Below are 21,889 nucleotides of genomic sequence, written 5' to 3' on the forward strand. Positions count from 1 at the left end.
TAAATTAATTCATTTTTTACTAGAAAATTTATTTTGTGCCATTCACTAGTTCACTGCGGGTTTTCTTTCTCTATAACGGATAACTACTGAAGCCGAGTGTTTCAAACGCCCCTTTCGTGGAGGCTTCATTGGTGCATCCGCCCTGCTGCCATGTTGGATTGAGGGATCGTTGTTGCTGTGGGAGTTCGGGATGAAAGTTTATATTGTGCAGATTACCGATTATTGACACGTTCAAACTGCAGTCCGCTCGTCGCATTAGAACATTTGTTTCCGAACTGATTGCGCACTGGGAAAATACAACCTCCAAGCACACTATATGTGGAGTGCAGTTGCAGGAGGAACCGAGTGCAGGCCATGATGATCAGTGATTGCAAATATTTTACATAAAATACTCTCACTGTACAGTGTTGGGATTATTAGAGCTCGTCTCTCGTCAATATGAGTGGCCATCCACCCCAGAGGAGGGTGGCAAATGTCGGCTCTATACTTCTAACTCCGCAGGAGAACGAATGTCTCTTCAACTACCTTGGCAGGAAATGCATCGTAAGTTCTGGACACTCTTATTGTCCTCATTATGTTCTCATTAAGTTCAGGTGAAATCCAACGACGATATTTTGTGCTTGACACGTTAAGCTGCATGTTTACTTTATTTCCACTGCAGTCCATTGCACTGTGACATTATTGTATGGATGCCACCCCACTACCTTACCATCAGGACCAGTACATGCTTCCTACAACCCTGCAGTGTGAAGTCCATTTGAAGTCTTGCTGTGATGGAGAAACAAGTATCACTGTTTTAAGTCTTGTAACAATAGGCTGCAGCTGATAATCCTGCATTGCATCTTGAATGAAAGTAGTTCAGAGAATACTGTTTCGCCTCCAGCTACGCAGGCCAGGCCAAATCTGGCTGATTTGCAACATTTATTAGGACTCTGAATACATGCATTAGATATTGGTGACATAGTTATCTGTGTTAATTGTAGATCTGAAGCTTAGAATGTAAGAGGTCAGACTGTTCGTGTAACAAACTAACTGTGAGGGGTCACATGTAGTATGCTTGGGCCTTCAGTACAACCAACAGAAAAATAATCATTAGTAATATCAGTATATATACTGATATATATATATATATATATATATATATATATATATATATATACAGTATATAAATCGTTTTTTCTTAGTTTTCTGTTTGTTAAAGCACATTTTCTAGTGTTTGTCATACTCTTAGCTTGTGCTGTGTACAGAGGCCTCTGGATGATAGCTTGTTGTGGTTTTATTAGGTTTTGTTGATTTGGATTTTATACCCAAATGCTCCTGAGATTAAACCTCTAAAAAATTTGTTTGATTCATCTTCTACACTTGGGACTAACAGCTCTATTGGGGATTTGAACTATTTCCTGCTGTTGTATTCCTAGCAACAATAAATCACTCTTAGGGAAGTATTAACCACTTCCTTTGTGACTGTTTCCAGAGTGACTGTTTGGTAAGAACAGGTAGCAAGAAATATTATGGTTCATGTCTGTAGCACAGACGTGTGCTGCACCACCATGTCCTCCATTGCTGTTAAGGAGTGATTTGACCACTTTAGTTCTCCTGAGGAAGCACTACACAATCTCTGTATCTGCCAAAATCTGCAAGGCCATGTGCTGATTTACAGTTTTGCTTGGTCTCCTACATTTGAACACAATAATTTAGAAATTATGGCGGAAATCTCATTAGAACAGCCAAGTAGGGCACAGGCTACAGACCCATTAAAGAAAATGACTGTTATTAGATAGGCTATAATGTAAAAATGTAATACAGATGAAACCCACGCTATCTCTGTGATTTTGTAGGGAGATTTCAAACCAAACCGCTTTGTGTGTGATACAATGGCTCCGCTACAAGGAAGAGGGATGAATGTTAATTCTCGACATGCCATTCAAGAGTCCTTATCATGTTTAGCTTAGGGTACAATATTATAGTCAGTGTGCTTAACTGACTTCTGAATGTTCGTTTATTTCCTTATTATTTTTAATTGGGAGTAACAGCTCTCAGTCTCCAGTCCTCCTGGATTTATTGTCCATGCATGACCGGTCTGAAGAGGGCCAGTTGTCACCAGAGCAGTGTCCGCCTGGGAACCGCCACTGAAGAACCAGGCCATAGAGTGGGCTTTCATAAGGGATGACCGAATATGACACATGACGGCGCGGCCCGTTTCCAGAAGTCATGGGTTCATTCATTACTGTGTTCCGAACCGGCACCAAAATTCGGAGGGAATAGAGTGGATGAAGTCCAATTCATACAGTGGGTGGTGGGAACAGGGAGGAAGAGGGGGAGGAAGAGGGGGGCAAACGGGCACCGTTGTGCACAATCAGCAAGTCTTTACAGACAGGAAGTGTGATCTCCTCTACCCTGAGTTTTTTGTCCCTGCATGAATAAGAGTGCTGAGACTATGCTGATATGTGATCAGATTTCCCCATAGTCTCAACCTACAGCTTTAAATAGCCCATGCTGCTGCTAGATTAGTATAAAAAAAAACAAGCACTTTGAAACTGAAATCTCACTTGCACAGGAGTTCTGCCCATGTTACTTGTTCCTATGAAACAAAAGATAGGGAAACTATCAAGATTTTAAGGCATTTTGTATGTTAGTGTTTCACACCCTAGGAGTAATTCATTAACATTCAAAAAGTTATTCATTTATAGAGAAACTTTATGCAGTATCAGGTTAAGTCTCTTTGGACTTGGTGAACTCCCTCCCTACACCAGGGATTTGGAAGTGCATCATAGATGCCTTGATTTCTCTGTTTCTCTGTGCTCTCTGAAGTACATTTGTTTTAGTCTGAATATTCTTGTGCTGAGAGTGTAATCTTTGAGCATCAGGAAGCTGTTCTGCTCTTTAGAGGTGAGATCTGGCTCTCTGACACTGCTGACAGAAAAGTGGCACCATTGTGTTTTGATCACTTTTTTTTTTTCTTTTTTCTAATTTGAATTGGCTCCCATTTCTGTCATATTTTGACATGGGTCTTATCTTGATTAAACCTCTTCAGGATTGTAGGTGTTGAGTGTTTGTGAGTTTGCTTGTCTGTGTGCGTGTGTGTGTGTGTGTGTGTGTGTGTGTGTGTGTGTGTAAGCAAGTAGACTTTTTCATGGAAAATTTCATCTTCTCCGACATCTTGGCTTTTCTCCCTTTGACAGTCTTTCCAAGAAACTGGCCTATTTTTCCTTTGGTAACCCGTTTCCTGGAGGAGCAATAACGATTCCTCTCTGTGTCATGGATGTAACGTAGGCACTCTTCACACGTTTGAAATTAAATGAAATGTGAAATATTTGTCAATTGTGATTTTTCACCGCAATCGAAATTCGTCTTCCGCATTTACCCATCTGTGCAATTACAACACAAACACACACTAGTGATTACTAGGGGGCTGTGGTGCACACAAGCCCAGAGCGGTGGGCAGCCCTAGCCCGGTACCCGGGGAGCAAATGGGGTTAGGTGCCTTGCTCAAGGGCACCTCAGTCATGGCCTCAGGCCTGGGAATCGAACCCACGACCCTCCGGTCACAAGACCAGTTCCCTACCACAGGACTGTGACTGCCCCCCAGTGACCGTGATTTGTAGTGTTGTAATGGTTTGGTGTTTTAACATTTTTTCAACCTCAGGTTTTTTCAAAATCAGGTTCAGTTTTAATTTCAGTAGTTGCAGTTTTGGTGCGATTTTAAGGAAATTTTTGGCATTGTTTATATGCCTGAAATTAAATTCTCATTGAACTCGAATACTAATTCTACATGTTCATTTTTTAAAATCCTATATTAGTTGATGAGTACTTTTAACTGTGACATGCAATTAATACTGTTTAAACAAAATGTAAATAAAAAAATCCAGCATTTTCAATTAAATGTAAGGCTCAAAATTGTAATTTAGACACTGCGTAATTAATTGTTCATTAGAATGGAACGACCTGCTAGTCTCTCTGTTAGAAACTTGATGCGTCTCAGTAACTCAGTGAGGTACTGTAAGTCATCTTGCCATGTTGGATGTTTTGTGACAGTTGTGGCTCTCTTTTGTCAGACTCTGTGCTCAGCAGTGGTTCAGGTGTATGCAGCTGACCGGGGCCCATCCTGGACCAAACGATGCTGTGGTGTGGCTTGCTTGGTGAAAGACAACCCTCAAAGGTCTTATTTCATCCGTGTGTTTGATATCAAGGTGAGCCAGCTAAAAGAAAAGAACCCTTTCCTCAGATTTTTGATTAAAATTCTTATCAGGAATTTTTCAGATTGTACCAGATTATTTTGAAATTCTGATCAGAAATTGAACAGGTACGCACAGAAGCATAAAGGTGGGAATAAATGTTTGCTGGGTTTCTTACATCACTTTTTCTGCTTTTTGCAGGATGGAAAAACTAAGTTTGAACAGGAGCTGTACAATAACTTCACAAGCAATAATTCAAGATCATACTTTATTGCATTTGCAGGAGATGTAAGTTCTTTTTTATCATGCAAAATGCATCAGTGATTTACTTTTTAGTATTTCTTGGTATATTGGGAGGAAAAATAAATATATTAATAGTTCTTGGAGTATCTTACTCAAAGTGAGGGCTTTTCTTTTATTTAGTGTTTTCTTCCTTTCCTGTGACACAGCTGTGTGATTAACCACACATAGAAATCTTGACCAACTGAGTGCGTGTGTGTATATACATTCAAGAAATGAGGTTCAAACAAAGTTTAAAGCATTAATACACACTAATGACTGAGCAAATGTCTGTGGTCCCATGATGACTTTGATGATTTTATATAGAGGATTGTTTTTCATTATAGACTGGTCATTATAGAAGGGAAATTGTAATGTGTTAAACATGTCATGTGTATGAAAGTCCTACAACTTCACCTGCTCTCTGAATGTTTGTTTCCACTAGTGGACAAGTTGATACGCTTAACATTTGAATGTCATAGCTGTTTGTTTTCTTCAATGTGAATGTCTTTTTTCCCTATTATTATTTCCCCAAAGTGATTGTTGATCACCTGTGGTATGAAGTTGTGTATCTGCAGCTCTGAACAGGGTGAGTCTGACTGTTTCACTCTTTCAGTCTTGCCAGATTGGCTTGAACTTTGCCAGTGAAGAGGAAGCCAAGCGGTTCCGTACGGCACTAAACGAGCTGCTCAGCAGACGCCAGAAGAGAACGGGTGAGGAGCCCAGACACTCGCTTTCCCGTGGCCGCCATTTACACCTCTGCTTTTCAAGTCAGCTGCACACGGTGCAATTAGAGCCCTCACCACCTTGCCTATATGCTGTATAGTTAGTTAGGGTTCACGTTTAACTAAATGCACAATGTTTGTCAGGACCTTGGTTAAATTTTTTTTTTAATCCACACGCACAAATGTATTCTAACATGTACCGCGTTATCTTCAACATATGGTTTGACTGTTATGTTTGAATTTCGAGGCTGCCACTCTGTTTAATTTTACACTTTTGTGTTCTTCACTACTTCTCTCTCTTTCTCCTTGTAGTGGGCATCTGTCTTAGTGCTTTCTCTGTACACTCTGTAGAAATGTCTTGGTAGTCTCCTTGCTTCTCTCTGTGATCCTGCCGTAACCACTGTGCTGACTCTGCTCCCTCTCTCCTCTGGCTCCAGTCCTTCCTACTCCTTCTGCATGCTGAGCTTTGAAGTTTGAGGGTTTTTTCTCTGCGTGGACAGACTTTCAGAGGGGCTTCCCAGCACTCATCCTTCCTCTTGTTTATCCCTTTCCTTCTCTCTGTAGAGTCTGCACACACTACAACTCGCAGCCTCATTGGACTTGTGCGTAGGACACTTTGATGTCATTCAAACTACTATTTAGTTTTCAGGTTTACTGCATGTCCTATAAAATTTAAGGCAGTCCCATAAAAAAAAACAAAAAAAAAACATAGCAATCTTTTTTTTTATTTAGTACAGTAATGATGCCCCTTATATATTTAGATCAGAGGTGGCACCTGATCTTTCTTGGTAAATGTGCTGCAGTATCGATGTCCGAATATGAGCTGAAAGGTTAAAACAGCTCTCTTTATACACTGCAGTCTCAGGTCACCAGGGCGTTGTGACCGCTCAGCTTCAGATCTCAGCTGGTGTCTTTCAGACTGATCCTTGATAAAACTAACCTCACATAAACCCCACATTAAGATCAACCCGTAATCCCCTTTCTGGAATTTGCTCTCTTACTACACATGAGTTGGCCCCGGTTATTTTAACAATCTTAATTTTGTTTTTGCAGAGAAAAGGCGTGACCCACCAAATGGTATGTCTGCTGGTACTTACATTCAATGATCAGTTCATTCTGACTTTGCCATTGCAGCTGATTGGTTGTGACTATGCTTCATCAAGGCAAATAAAATGTCATGTGAGAGCCGTCTTGCTGTATGAGGACACAATTGCACGTAAACTGGACACAGAAGTACAGCCGTACACAGGAAATATATAAACCTCTATATGGAAAAATGTACTGTTTACATTACACGGATATAATATATACTACATTGTCTAATATGCCATAATATTTTTTATAGTCATAATGAGTATTTAGTCTTTTGCTGTTATAACCCTGCCATCTCAATAACACACTTTAGAACAGGGGTCTCCAACCTTTTTGAAACTGGGAGCTACTTCTTGGATACCAATTATTGCGGAGGGCTACCCGAAAAGTTGTTGAGCGGGGGTGGGGGGGGGGGGGGGTGGCGAACGAAAGTTGCGTGTGCGAGTGTAAATTGCTAAGCGGGAAGACCGGTAGCAACCGCAGACAATCTATAATAGTGGCATGACGTGGCGACTCATGACGTGAGTGACCCCTGGTTTATTCAATATTGACGGCAGCCTAACTTTTTGATTGACAGCTAATTGAGCAATAGAACACGAGAGGGAGTGTGTTATCGTGAATATATGTACATGCCGTTACTTGACAACGCGTCCGCGGAGTGATACAGAGAATGAGAATACCGTGCTGTTATCACACATATCTGCAGGGTTAGAACACTTCTCAACCAGTCGGATTGTGAACTAACTGTTGTATAATTGGCGAATAATCATTTAGTGTTAGAAGGGGAGGGACAACTGTGAATTTTGATTGGACATAAATTTAAGTAGATTTCTCGATGGGACCAATTAGGTTTACAAATTTATATGTAATCCATTGGCCCTTTGGTGAGCTACTCGGAAAGGGGTGGCGAGCTACTGGTAGCTCGCGAGCGACGTGTTGGAGACCCCTGCTTTAGAATATGAAAAACCAAGCTAGGAAATGCAGCTTACTGTTAAAACAATCTCTTCAATTGAACAAACATGGTAGTGTGACACGTAGAGCATAAGTGTCTGTGGTGTTTCAGATGTCTGAGTACACTTCACAGTGTGCCATAGGTTAAAGGGTGTAAATACAGTCTTACCCGCGAGTCTTGGCTCTTTACAACTTGTTACAACTTTATGTTGTTGTCTCTGTAAAATAATGGGACGCAACTACTAATATTTATTTGTTTGCTGCTGTTGCTGCTCTTAATTGGAGTAGTTTGTGCTACCGTTGAATGTTATACCTGTGCTGAATCACAGCACAGCTGTATATGTGTGATCCATGGGTTCAATAATGGCATGCACCTCAAACATGACTGATCAAATTAATATTGAATTACTCAGAACTTCCCCAACATAACCAAACTGTGATTCCCCACACTGTTGAGATTGAACCTTGTGAAGAAGAAACTATTTTGAGTAACTGACATTACTGTACTTGCTGTAAAAGTGCTGTGTGTGAATGTGCTGTGTGTGAGCGTACACACAGGTTATGTGCATGTATATGCGGGGTATGTGGATGTGTGTGTGTGTGTGAGTGTGTGCTCTTGTGTGTGTGACCGTGCTGTGGGTGTGCGCATGCACCATGTGCTTGAACATCTTGGGGGTGTGTGTGTGTGTGTGCCCTCTGTGTGAGTTTCAATGTGTGTGAGGTGTGTAACCAAGCTGTGTTTGACTATACGCACAGTGGTTGTGGTATGTTTCTGGTCTTAAATATGGCCAACTCAGGGTTATTTTCAGAATAGTATGCTTATGAAGAGATTTCTGCTGAAGAATCTAGCTCAGTAAATGATGACCTCAAATATGTGTGCACATACACATTCATTGCAGGGTCTGTGCTTTATCTCACAAACAGGTTCACACTAAGAAGTGCCTGTTCACACTCAAAAGTGCACACTTATCAATGTGGACTTGTGAGGACTGATTCCAGAAAGATTAGAGACGCACTGGACATGTGCATCAATCTGTGTGTTTCCAAGAGCTAATCTTGGTTATCTTACAAGCATGTCCTTGTCCTTGGCTTAGCTGGCTCTTTTTAGTTGTATATTTGAAAGTTGTCGTTACACTGGTTTAAGATGCTGAACTGTACGGGATTCGTCCGTGTTCTTTGTGAGGAGTATTGAGCATCTCTGACCCTGGGGCATCGCCTCACTGCATGTCTGTGTGAGCCTCAGGCACACCTCAGCAACGTAGCACCATTTCAGCAGTGAGTGTGATCCCAAACTGAGCTGTGTGAAGTTGTAAGAAGTCGAGTGATGTCTAAGGTTGTGGTAGCGTTGTTGCAATTCACCAAAGAGTTAATCTCAGTTCAGAGGGTTAACTTATGTGGCTATCAGATCTGTTAACAGGTGAGCTGGTACTCTAACTGGGACAGTGGCTTGTGTAAAGCCTTTCTCTATGGATTATTTTCAGAACAGTATACTTAAAAGGAGCTTCTGGGCTAAGGTGTGTGTGTGTGTGTGTGTGTGTGTGTGTGTGTGTGTGTGTGTGTGTGTGTGTGTGTGTGTGGTAGATGTATGAAAATGAACACAGTCTAGCACAATAAATGTTGACATCTTTCTGCTGGTGTATTAAACACTGAGTGTCCATGATTATTATGGGATTTCTTAGTGAGAGAGCCCTGGAACCTGGACAGTAGACTGATGTTCTGAAATCTGCATATACAAGCATCATTTTCCACTGTTTATACAGTGGGATGCGAAAATTTGGGCACCCTTGTTAATGTTAATGTTTTAATAAAATTTTTTAACTTTATAAATCATTGAATGTTTGTATTAAAAAATTCAGTTAAATATATCATATAGGGGACAAACACAGTGATATTTGAGAGGTGAAATAAAATGTATATGATTTACAGAAAGTGTGCAATAATTGTCTAAACAAAAATAGGCAGGTGCATAAGTTTGGGCACTGTTGTCATTTTATTGATTTCAAAACCTTTAGAACTAATTATTGGAACTCAGATTTGGTTTGGTAAGTTCAGTGACCCTTGACCTCCATACACAGGTGACTACGATTATGAGAAAGGGTAGTTAAAGGTGGCAATTGTATGTTTTTCTCCTCTTTGCATCTTCTCTGAAGAGTCGCATCATGGGAGATTCAAAACAACTTTCAAATGACCTGAAAACAAAGATTGTTCACCGTCATGGTTTAGGGGAAGGATACAGAAAGCTATGTCAGAGATTTCAGCTTTCAGTCTCCACTGTGAGAAATATTGTGGGAAAATGGAAGAAGACAGGTACACTTCAAGGCTTGAAGTGAGAAACCAAGCAAAATCTCGAATAAACAGAAGCGAAGGATGTTGAGAACACTCAGTCAACCCAGACCAGCACCAAATACCTACATCATCATCTTGCTACTAATGGAGTCACTGTGCATCGTTCAACTATTCGGCACACTTTACACAAGGAGATGCTGTATGGAAGAGTGATGCAGAGGAAGCCTTTCTCCACCCACATCACAAACAGAGCTGCTTGAGGTATGCTAAAGCACATTTGGACAAGCCAGCTTCATTTTGGAGTAAGGTGCTGTGGATTGATGAAACTAAAATAGAGTTATTTGGCCATAACAAGGGCTGTTATGCATGGAGGAAAAATAACACATCACTCCAAGAAAACCACCTGCTACCTACGGTAAAATTTGGTGGTGGTTCCATCATCCTGTGGGGCTGTGTGGCCAGTACATGAACTGGGGATCTTGTTAAAGTTGAGGGACGCATGGATTCCAATCAATATCAGCAGATTCTGGAGACCAATGTCCAGGAATCGGTGAAGAAGGTGAAGCTGCACCGGGGCTGGATCTTCCAACAGGACAACGGCCCTAAACACTGCTCAACATCTACAACGGCCCTAAACACTGCTCAACATCTACAACGGCCCTAAACACTGCTCAACATCTACAACGGCCCTAAACACTGCTCAACATCTACAACAACCCTAAACACTGCTCAACATCTACAACGGCCCTAAACACTGCTCAACATCTACAACAACCCTAAACACTGCTCAACATCTACAACGACCCTAAACACTGCCCAACATCTACAAACACATTCATGCAGAGGAACAAGTACAATGTTCTGGAATGGCCATCTCAGTCCTCAGACCTGAATATTATTGAAAAGCTGTGGTGTCGCTTAAAGAGAGCTGTCCATACTCGGAAACCATCAAACCTGAATGAACTAGAGATGTTTTGTAAAGAAGAATGGTCTAAAATACCTTCAGCCACAATCTAGACTCATTAGAAGCTATAGGAGGCGTTTAGAGGCTGTTATTTCTGCGAAAGGAGGATCTAATAAATATTAAGTTAGGGATTTTTTTTGGTGCCCAAACTTATGCACCTGCCTATTTTTATTTAGACAATTATTGCACACTTTCTGTAAATCATATAAACTTCATTTCACCTCTCAAATATCACTGTGTTTGTCCCCTATATGATATATTTAACTGAATTTTTTAATTCAAACATTCAATGATTTATAAAGGTAAATCAGGTAAATTAACAAGGGTGCCCACATTTTCGCATCCAACTGTATATTCTGAACAAACCAGAGCAATTATACATGCTAGCACCCTTCTGAGTTAAGACTAGGATTTCTAAAAAACAATGTCCTCAAAGTAGCTAGCTTAAAATAGGTCAAAGGTCATGCATATTCTGTCCACTTTAGGAACACTGTACCTGTGCTCAAGGTGAAACCTGGGCGTCAGCGAATCAGTCCACGTTCCATCCGCTGAAACCTGCAGTTCAGAAACTTGGCTGATTACACCACTATTATCCCCTCTGTAGTAAAACCAGCAGGTTGTGTTTCATGGTGATTTTAGTTTTTAAATTGTGATTGTGATGGTCATCTAGCTTAGTCATTGTGTGTTTGCATTTGAAGTTCTCTCTCACATTTTTATTCAAGAGCCTTGGCACTGACATCACTCTAATGTAATTTTCAACTTGAATAGAATTTCAGTATTTTAGAATTTCCTTGGAATGCATGTGAAACCGCGTTTGTTGTGGATGGCGTGTGGAACACCCCCTCAGTGTCTCAATGGAAAGAATAAGCTGTTGTTGGAAGCACAAATCTCCAGAGCTCGGGCTAGCAAGCTGTACTCACCATATGCTTAGGGATATATCTAACTATTGTGCTTCAGAGGTTTTTGACACTAAGCTTTATTTTATTTTTAAATATATATAAATGTGTGTTTGTGTATGTGTGTGTGCTGTGTCCAGGCCCCACGTTGCCAATGGCAACCGTGGACATCAAGAACCCAGAGATCAACAATGTGCGCTTCCACAATAATTCCCACATGAACAACATGGTGCACAGTAACCTTAACAAGAAGGAGAAGAAGATGAAGGGGAAGAGGAAGAAGCTCACCAAGGCCGACATCGGGACACCCAGCAACTTCCAGTAAGTCCCTTTAGGCTATATTTACATTTCACGCCTCACTGTTTAGTTCAGACTTTTTGCTCAGATCATTATTGGTGGTTCACAGTTGCAAGTGCTGCCTGTGAAGTGTGTGTGTGTGTGTGTGTGTGTGTGTGTGGTGTGCGGTCGTTGACATATTTTTGCACAAGTCATCTCCATCATGGAAAACCACCCAAAAAAGGTGATATTTGTGAGACCGGACATGGCCGCTGTAAGGAGAGTAGCCAGTGTGCTGAGTTTGCAAGATTTGGTTGTTTTCACAGCAACTGCTGTCGTGATATCACAGCCGGTGTTTAGCCACACTGCTGCTGCTGGCTGATGACGACAGCACTAAGAGCACTCGTAGGCAGAAACGCCATGTGAATATTCCCATCTGACCATTCTCAGTCAGGGAATTAATTACTACATACAGCAAAATCACATACTTTGCCACCTTTTATTCTTTTTATTTTTATTTATTTTACACACACTGTTCTTGTAGTGGCGTTTGTGTCTGCATGTGTCTTACTGTGAGTGTATTGACGTGCGTTGTGACTTGTCTCTCACCAGGCACATTGGTCATGTAGGCTGGGATCCCAACACGGGCTTTGATGTGAGTATCATAACAAGGCATCGCTCTGTCACTAGCGCTCGCACCCTCACATGTGTCCGTGCTGAAGTGGCCCTCTTCTCAGCACAATGCTGACCTGTGTGCCAGTGGCATGGTAAAGCATGAATGGCCTTGTGTTCATCCAGGCTTAATATCTGATGCCGTTGCGCAGTGTTTTACCCTGTTCAGTAAACGTGTCGCAGTCATGTCATGTTTTTGTTCACCACATCTAATACTTGCGTATTGCATGTCGTGTGGTGTGCACCACACTTTGTATTTAGAATCTGCATTCTTGTAACAAAAACATGCTTAAGGAAAAATTTGATGCATCTGAAATACAATTCTAATTAATACAAATAAGAATTATTACTGTTAGTTTTTTTTATTATTCAATTACTCTACTGAAACAGATAATTGTTGTAAATTTAAGGTTTCGTTTGATGTCGAGTTCTTGCTTGATCTTTTCTTTTAACTTTGTTATAAATGAATCTCCTAACATGCTCATTCTCAATTTCAGCTGAATAATCTGGACCCGGAGCTGAAAAACCTGTTTGACATGTGTGGCATCTCTGAAGCCCAGCTCAAGGACAAGGAAACATCTAAAGTCATCTATGACTTCATTGAGAAAAAGGGAGGGGTGGAAGCTGTGAAGAATGAACTGAGGAGACAAGGTGAGCACCCGTCTGTGCTGACGCAAGGCTTACCAACCGTTGTATCTCTAAACGCAAAACCAAAGAACTAAGAACAGTTGTATGTTTACACTATTTTAAGGCTCTCCTACTGGTGAAATTTTAACCCCAAATTCCAGACGATACACTGTCTGATACAGTAATCTAGAAACACCCCTTCCTACAGGGCCAGAAACGCAAAGAAGCAGAGCATTAGGTAATTAGTTTGGCTGGCTATGCATCTTGACCATTGCTGAGGTTTGTTTGTTTGTTTAAATACTGCATTCACTGCATAGGTCATGGCTGAGATATCAACACTTTGGGTGGGCAGCATAAAATGTAAATGTGCCATATTTTGTCAATTGTGATTTTTTTCACCGCAATCGAAATTTGTCCTCCGCTTTTTACCCATCTGTGCAGTTAGAACACACACACACACACACACTAGTGATTACTAGGGGGCTGTGGTGCATACATGCCCAGAGCGGTGGGCAGCCCTAGTCCGGCACCCGGGGAGCAGTGGGGGTTAGGTGCCTTGCTCAAGGGCACCTCAGTCATGGCCTCAGGCCTGGGAATCGAACCCACGACCCTTCGGTCACAAGACCAGTTCCCTACCACCAGACCATGACTGCCCCTAAAAGGTGCTGTATCTCTTTAACTGAATTAATTTTATCTTTAATGTCAGTAATAAATGTATTAAAGTAGGTAATTTGCACCTGCTACAGTTAACATCACTTGTAATAAAGAACTACCGTATATGGATGGTTATAATAGTTAGGCCAAACTTTGTGTTAAACCTTGTGTAAGTACAAGGCCCAGCTATTGCAGCCTAGTGGTGGGTAACATGCTAGTTTAGATTAAACACTTGGTAGAAATTTGTCATGTGGTAAACACAATATCTTCCTACCATGGTGCAGCCAAAGGTAATTCAAGTATTTGCCCAAGATCATAATTACTTATCACAATATTACAGTATTTTCTCTTCACATCATCTGACTTTTTTTTTATCTCCGCGTTTGTATAAGCAGTGTGCTGTTATACTTTTCAGAAGCTTAGGTATTGGCAGTATGTCTCTAATAACACTATTTCAGAGCGCTCAGCAGTAGGTAGTGCTGCTCTAAAACTGTTGCTAGCCAGCTAAGAAGTTAGCTAGGAGGTTTACGTAACCTTTTAATTGACTCCAAAATCAAAAAGTTCTCTCAAGCCACCAACCTGATACCACTGTACACAATTCCAAAATGCATTTTTCTGCATTTTTCTACCAGATATCATAAAAACTACTCAACACTTCATGAGATCGTCACTAGGGATTGGAATTAGGACTATGTTCTCTAAATAGGGAAAATAAAGCTTCACTGAAAGGGTCAAACCAAGCAGTAAAAAGGCGTACTCCATGCTGAGGGCAGGCTCCGTGTTTCATATCTGATACATACGTGTGATCTTCCTTTAGGTCCCCCGCGATGGAGTGGTAGGTGCAGTCCTTTCTTGCTCTTTCTAACTAAAACCGTCTATCTAAAACATCTATTTGCATGTTTTAGATGTTTGACCTGTTAGGAGGACTGTTGGTGTGCCGTGTTTTGGGTTGGGTTTGTATTCTCGTTTTTTGAATAACTTCTCAAAGGTTTTGATACCAGATGATACCTGAGTGAGCAGAGTGCCTGAGTGTTTCCATGCCAGTCTATTTTCCCCATGCTGATGTAAAAGTAGTCAAGTAGTGCCTGAGCCAGTAATAATTTGAGATATTTATTATCTAGAAAAAAACAACTAAATTAAGTAAAAGTGTCCCAAGAGCAGTGTTCAAGGCTTTCACTAGAGCAGTGTTCAGTAGTCAGTAGAGGAAGGAGCAAGCCTGTAGAATTAGTTTGTATGAATTAAAAGGTCTCTATGACCAATTTGGTCCAGTTTAGTTTAGACTGCAGCTCCCTATAGTTGCACGATTTTGCTTTGACTTTCTTTTTCTGAGTTGCTTGCTTTTTTTGCTAACTCTGTAAAAGTATATAAATCAGCCCTATGTGCATAACAGAAAACAGTAATGACAACTATTGTAGTAATCACCGTGTTCCTTTTCTCTTTCAGCTCCTCCACCTCCTCCATCACGTGGTGGTCCACCTCCCCCACCCCCTCCACATACCTCTGGACCTCCTCCTCCACCACCACCTGCCCGGGGACGAGGGGCCCCACCACCCCCACCGCCCTCTAGGGCCCCAGCCTCTGCCCCTCCACCTCCTCCACCCTCTAGACAAGGCATGGGAGCTCCTCCACCACCTCCAAGTAGGGGACATCCACCACCCCCTCCTCCTGCCCATGCCAGTATACCGCCCCAAGCCCCCCAGTCTCACCCTCCACCCCCACCCCCACCACCATCTGGAGGAAGTGCTCCTCCTCCCCCTCCTCCTCCACCACCGCCCCCTGGACCTCCTCCCCCACCAGAGGTGAATGGAGGTGGAGAATCGGTGCCCTCAAATATGGGGGGCAAGTCGGCCTTACTCGAGCAGATTAGAGAGGGCACCCAGCTGAAGAAGGTGGAGCAGAGCAACAGGCCAGTGTCGACCACGGGCCGAGACGCCCTGCTCGACCAGATCCGCCAAGGCATTCAGCTCAAAACGGTTTGTGCATCTGTCATCTTTTATATATATATATATATATATAATATATATATATATATATATATATATATATATATATATATATATATATATATATATATATATAAAAATATATATATATATATAAATATAAATTCATTTATATATATTTGATTTCATCACTATTGCATCCACAGATACCAGAGTAGTAAACTAAGACGAGAATTCTGCCCACTGGTCATCTGTTGCTATGTCTCTGAAAGGGATTGTATTTAACCTATTTTAAAAAATCACGTTTTTAACCTAAAGTGATATTTTTATACATGGGGGCTGCCTCATGAACTTGGTGAATAGTCACAGCAAAGCAGGAGTGTCCTCACTGTAAAGTCTGCGTGGACGAATCTACAATCTAAGGCAGTCATTATTTATAGTGTACTGCCATGTGCATTGCATTGTTTTGATGCCTTTCTAAAATGTGGAAAATGGTAGGAATAAGCTAAAGAGTTGGTCTGTTCAAACTTTTTTTTTTTTTACTCGTACTATAAATATATCAAATAAAAATTTGACTTTTTTTCTTTTATTCGGTCTGAATTAAATAATCGTATACCCTTTTTTGTGTGCGTGTTCATATCCAGGTATCAGACAGTAGTGACTCAGGCCCACCCACTCCTGCTCCATCATCAGGCATCGTTGGAGCACTAATGGAGGTGATGCAGAAGAGGAGCAAAGCCATTCATTCTTCAGGTAAGAATAGTCTGCCATGATCATCTGTGGCTTTGCCTCATTATGAACCTGTCTGATCAGTCCCGGTTTCTAATGGAAAATGAATGCCAGTCCATTGTGATGACTAAATGCAAAACAGACATGGCATAATCCTGACTTTACAAGTGTCAGTGGGGACTGAATATAATTGGAGCTACCTAAAGCTCCCCATATATGGATATTGCTTAGCAAAAAAAAAAATGTTGGCCTCAGAATTGTGTATGTCTGTTTAAAATAGAACCAATGAGAACTGACACATTCATTATGCAAAAAATGGCTCTTCACCCAGCTTAAACGGAGTTCCTGAAAAAATACAACAGGGTATTGGGTCTGAGGTAATAGCCACAGCTGCCAGATGGTCCTTTTACACACAGCTAGAGCTGGGCATATTTAACTACTCTGCAGCATATTTCAGCATGTTTGTTCCTCCATAAAAAATGGTACTTATCTGTCCATATGCAGGTTAGTTTTTAACCAGTTTAATTAGAAAAAAAGTCTTAAATATTATAGTAAAAAAATAATTTTGTTGGTTCCCAGATGAAGATGAGGATGATGAGGAAGATGAAGACTTTGAGGACGATGATGAATGGGATGACTAGTTCTTGTCTCTTTATGCTAACCCACTCCATAGAATAATTGACACTAAATTCTCACCTTTCCAAATTGTACTCAAATTCTGTACATGTTCTTTCAAATCGCTGTATATTTTTGTTGCCTTTTTAAAAAATAATTTGTGCAATACCTCATATACTCTGTAAAGTGTCATCATGTATCCTCTGGAAAGTAATCTCCTGGAGTAACCGTGTGAAGTGTAAGGCCAGGAAGGGTTTGCTTGACTTGATTTGAATGTTTTTTTCCCCTCGTTAATGAGGACAGGGAGATGGACAGAATCCTCCACATTCTTGTTAATTGTTAATTATCAAAAATGCTATTTTCATACCCTACTTTTCTGTACTTTCGATTTTCTTATTCAGATCCTAGTTTAGCACTTGGCATTTTGGTAAGAGGTTCTTCTATCTGAATATGTATCCTCTCCAGCCTCCCACCCACTTCTGTATTGTTAACTATGTAAATGTAAATTAGGCTGATATATATTACAGATGTTACATTTTGCACGGATGTCAAAACCCAACACTACAAGACAACTCTACATTTGCTGCATTGTCACAAATGATTCCCTATGGTTATTCCTACCAAGTTGAGTTTTCACTGAACACTGCACGTCACACAATAGACAGAGTTTTGAGATTTTTTTTGTTGTTGTTGTTTTTGGTTGTTTATTTTCTTGCTTTGTGGTATTACTGAAAAAAATAACGCTATACTTCCAAACCGGTGAAGTTGTGAACACAGCTTGGATATGACCGTCCTCCAGTAACAGGTTTTATTAAAATCATATCATGAAAAAGCATCACACAAAGCATTCAAGTGAAGCCGTTTACTAGAAGCTTTTAAAAAGCCAATGCTTGACTGACAACTACATGCAAGGTAAATATGAAGAACCTTTCATTGTGTAGCAATTAATGCTGTTTTAACAGTATTTGTTTGAATTTCGCTGTCCTTCAAGGATTGTGCTGTATTAAAACTATAAAACTGACTTCAAACCTTACAAATGGGTTGGAATGTGGAATGAAAACACTAAATTGTATTCTTAAATAAATAGAAATATTGGTTCTGTTATTTGTATTTGTCTTGTCATGATCATAAAGTAAAATCCATATAAAAAATATCTTGATTTTGAACTATACATACCAACATATGTACAGTGGGTTGCAAAAGTATTCATACCCCTTGAACTTTTCCATATTTTGTCACATTACAACCACAAACATAAATATATTTCACTGGAATTTAATGTGAAAGACTAACACAAAGTGGTATACAATTGTGAAGTGGAAGGAAAATTATACATGAATCAAAATATTTTTTACAAATAAAAAACTAAGTGCGACGTGCAAAAGTATTCAGCCCCATTTTCCCTGAGTGCAACCAATTGCATTCAGAAGTTGCCTGATGACTGCTAATGACTCAAAAGGGTCCACCTGTGTGTAATCTAATCTCAGTACAAATACAGCTGCTCCGTGACGGCCTCAGATGTTGGTTAAGAGAATATTGGGGAGCAAACAGCATCATGAAGTCCAAAGAACACACCAGACAGGTTAGGAATATGGTTTTGGTGAAGTTTAAAGCAGGCTTAGGTTATAAAAAGATTTCCCAAGCTTTGAACATCTCACGGAGCACTGTTCAATCCATCATCCGGAAATGGAAAGAGTATGGCACCACAGTAAACCTGCCAAGACAAGGCCGTCCACCTAAACTTACAGGCCGAACAAGGAGATCACTGATCAGAGAGGCAGCCAAGAGGCCCATGGTGACTCTGGATGAAATGCAGAGAGCCACAGCTCAGGTGGGGGAAACTGTCCACAGGACAACAATTAGTCGTGCACTACACAAATGTGGTCTTTATGGAAGAGTGGCAAGGAGAAAGCCCTTGTTAAAAGAAAACCATAAGAAGTCCCGTTTGCAGTTTGCCAGAAGCCATGTTGAGGACACAGCAAACATGTGAAAGAAGGTGCTTTGGTCAGACGAGACCAAAATTGAACTTTTTGGCCACAATGCAAAACGCTATGTGTGGCGGAGAAATAACACTGCACATCACTCTGAAAACACCATCCCCACTGTCAAATATGGTGGTGGCAGCATCATGCTCTGGGGGTGCTTCTCTTCAGCAGGGACCGGGAAGTTGGTCAAAGTTGATGGGAAGATGGATGGAGCCAAATACAGGGCAATCTTGGAAGAAAACCTGTTGGAGTCAGCAAAAGATTTGAGACTGGGGCGGAGGTTCACCTTCCAGCAGGACAATGACCCTAAACATAAAGCCAGAGCTACAATGAAGTGGTTTAAAAAAAAGAATATTCATGTGTTAGAATGGCCCAGTCAAAGTCCAGACCTAAACCCAATTGAGAATTTGTGGCAAGATCTCAAAACTGCTGTTCACAAACGCTCTCCATCCAATCTGACTGAGCTTGAGCTGTTTTGCAAGGAGGAATGGGCAAGAATTTCAGTCACTAGATGTGCAAAGCTGGTGGAGACATACCCTAAAAGACTTGCAGCTGTAATTGCAGCAAAAGGTGGCTCCACAAAGTATTGACTCAGGGGGGCTGAATAATTTTGCACATCGCACTTTTCAGTTTTTTATTTGTAAAAAAAAATGTTGATTCATGTATAATTTTCCTTCCACTTCACAATTGTATACCACTTTGTGTTGGTCTTTCACATTAAATTCCAGTGAAATATATTTATGTTTGTGGTTGTAATGTGACAAAATATGGAAAAGTTCAAGGGGTATGAATACTTTTGCAACCCACTGTATATGCTTTGTGCAAGGCCAAAATTGAGATAAATGTTGAAAATAATTTTGCACGTTACTCAGATATTGTATGCTGAAATTGTTAGATATCAATGAATCATTTTACATATGTTTAAGAGCACAATATATAATTATCAATTCAAATGCAGGTAGCAGAGCAATGGAAGTGGAAGGTAAATTCTCTTTTCCCTTGAGAAGACATTGGGACTGCATGTAAAAACTACTTTAATTCATTTTGAGCAACAGTAAGCATGTTATATATGTATAACTGATTTAGAATCAAAAGTAAATGGTTTAGCTCATAGGACTAGGTAGTACAATCCCTTAAATAATCAGCACTTGCAGTGGGTTGTGAGGGTTTAGGGCTTGAGGGGGAATTGCTTCACAGGTCTTCAGGTGGGCACCCTACTTCTTTGGTGTTTCGTTGAAAGGCCCACAGTACATACCTGTGTAGCCTTCAGGTTGGAGGAGATGTATGTGAAAGAGGGAGGAAGCAGAGCCAGACTAAAGAAGGGATCAGTTCCATCCCGATTCGCCTGGAATAATTTTGGAAGTCGACATGAAGATTGTCTGACACCTTACGAGAGGGCAAGTACTCTCGGTTTGAACACTGAAGCTGCCACGGGAGAGAGACGAGCAGGGTCTGGAAGCTGTGCTAACCGAGCCGAACACTAATGCTATGGAGCACAATTACTGCCGTCCACCATCTCCTGGTGAGTAACTTTACAACTCCTATATACACTTAATATACACAATACAGATCTGAATACATAAGCCAGCTACCTAAATAACCATCTTAACCGTCTTAAGATATGATACTTACCAAAAATATTGGAGATACAATTCTTACCTGAATAACAGTCTAAATATGCAATTTGTACCCGAATAACAGTCTAAATATGCAATAATTACATGAACAACAGTAAATATGCAATACTTACCTGAATTGGTTTAGCTCATAGGACTAGGTGGTACAATCCCTTAAATAATCAGCACTTGGTGAGGGGTTAGGGCTTGAGGGGTAATCACTTCACAGGGGTCTTCAGGTGGGCACCCTCCTTCTTTGGTGTTTCGTTGAAAGGCCCACGACACCTCCAGAGGGCTCAACGGCAACATCTGGCGTCCCAGATTTGCCCCCCTCTGCTTTTACCCCTCGGTGGTCATCTTGCAGCCCAGTGGCAGTCCTTTCTTTTCAACCAGATCCAGTTGCTGCTCCGTTCAGCCACTTCTGATAGTGACTTGACAGCTTGTTGGAAGGCTTGTCCCATTTCCCCATTATCTCATTTCCTTAAGCAGTTTGGTTGTAGATGTGGCAGCAAACCCTCTACAGCCAACCTCGACCGGAAGTACCTGGGCACGCCACCTGCGTTGTTCGGCGTCTGCTGTTAAGTCGGAGTTCTTCAGACTTTTCCGCTCATATGCTTCACCAACTGCACCTTCCCAGGGTACAGTTAACTCCACAATGAAAACAGACTTCTGCGAGGTTGACCATAGGACCAGATCTAGCCTGAGATTAGCTGTAACAATCTCAGGTGGGAATATAAGCCTCTGGTCCAAGTCAAACTGCATTCTCCAATCCCGGGCACAGTGTTGATTACAGACAAGGTCTGTAAACGTAAGAGTTATTGCAGTTGCAATCTTGAGTTTGTTTCCTTCCACATGATTTAGGGAAGCACTTTTGAAAAGGTCAACATGTAAAGGAAGATCTAAGTAAGATGTAAAGATGATATGTTTATATTGTTGTGTGACTCACATAACAATGTGGCTCCACACTTCATTAACATTCTCATATAGTCACCAGCCACTTTATTAGGTACACCTTGCTAGTACCAGGTTGGGACCCCCTTTTGCCTTCAGAACGGCTTTAGTCTTTTGTGGCATAGATTCAACAAAACACTGGAAAAATTCCTCAGAGTCTGGTCCATATTGACATGATAGCATCACGCAGTTGCTGCATATTTGTCAGCTGCACATCCATGATGCGAATCTCCCATTCAACCACATCCCAAAGGTGCTCTATTGGATTGAGATCTGGTGCCTATTGATGCCATTCGAGTATAGTGAACTCATTGTTGTATTGTTGACACTAAATTCTGACCCTACTATCAGAATTTCGTAGCAGAAATCGAGACATCAGTCCAGGCAACATTTTTCCAATCTTCTGTTGTCCAATTTTGGTGAGCCTGTGCGAATTGTAGCTTCAGTTTCCTG

General features: G+C 41.0%; 1 protein-coding gene across 3 annotated transcripts; it reads left to right on the forward strand.

Moving 5' to 3' along the window:
• wasla (WASP like actin nucleation promoting factor a) lies at positions 1–17,988 on the forward strand. Of its 3 annotated transcripts, XM_077007298.1 has the most exons (12): positions 10–543; positions 4,056–4,190; positions 4,377–4,463; positions 5,071–5,167; positions 6,233–6,256; positions 11,509–11,689; positions 12,257–12,299; positions 12,814–12,967; positions 14,415–14,432; positions 15,041–15,570; positions 16,185–16,293; positions 16,849–17,988. In XM_077007298.1, the coding sequence occupies exons 1-12, from the start codon at positions 439–441 to the stop codon at positions 16,908–16,910; spliced, it is 1,545 nt and encodes a 514-aa protein (XP_076863413.1). In that variant the 5' UTR covers positions 10–438; the 3' UTR covers positions 16,911–17,988. The 3 variants fall into 3 exon arrangements, with proteins under 3 accessions (XP_076863416.1, XP_076863413.1, XP_076863415.1); XM_077007301.1 differs by lacking the exon at positions 6,233–6,256 and having other exon boundaries at positions 1–543; XM_077007300.1 differs by lacking the exon at positions 14,415–14,432 and having other exon boundaries at positions 19–543.
• The last annotated feature ends 3,901 nt before the right edge of the window (positions 17,989–21,889 follow it).

Source organism: Brachyhypopomus gauderio, chromosome 5 (genome assembly GCF_052324685.1).
Source record: "Brachyhypopomus gauderio isolate BG-103 chromosome 5, BGAUD_0.2, whole genome shotgun sequence".
Taxonomy (NCBI): Eukaryota; Metazoa; Chordata; class Actinopteri; order Gymnotiformes; family Hypopomidae; genus Brachyhypopomus; species Brachyhypopomus gauderio.

Coding starts and splice junctions, on each gene's coding strand:
- wasla (XM_077007298.1), top strand. CDS start 439: ATGAGTGGCCATCCACCCCAGAGGAGGGTGGCAAATGTCGGCTCTATA. Junction 4,191..4,376: donor TCCGTGTGTTTGATATCAAG/GTGAGCCAGCTA, acceptor TGCTTTTTGCAG/GATGGAAAAACTAAGTTTGA. Junction 5,168..6,232: donor CAGACGCCAGAAGAGAACGG/GTGAGGAGCCCA, acceptor TTGTTTTTGCAG/AGAAAAGGCGTGACCCACCA.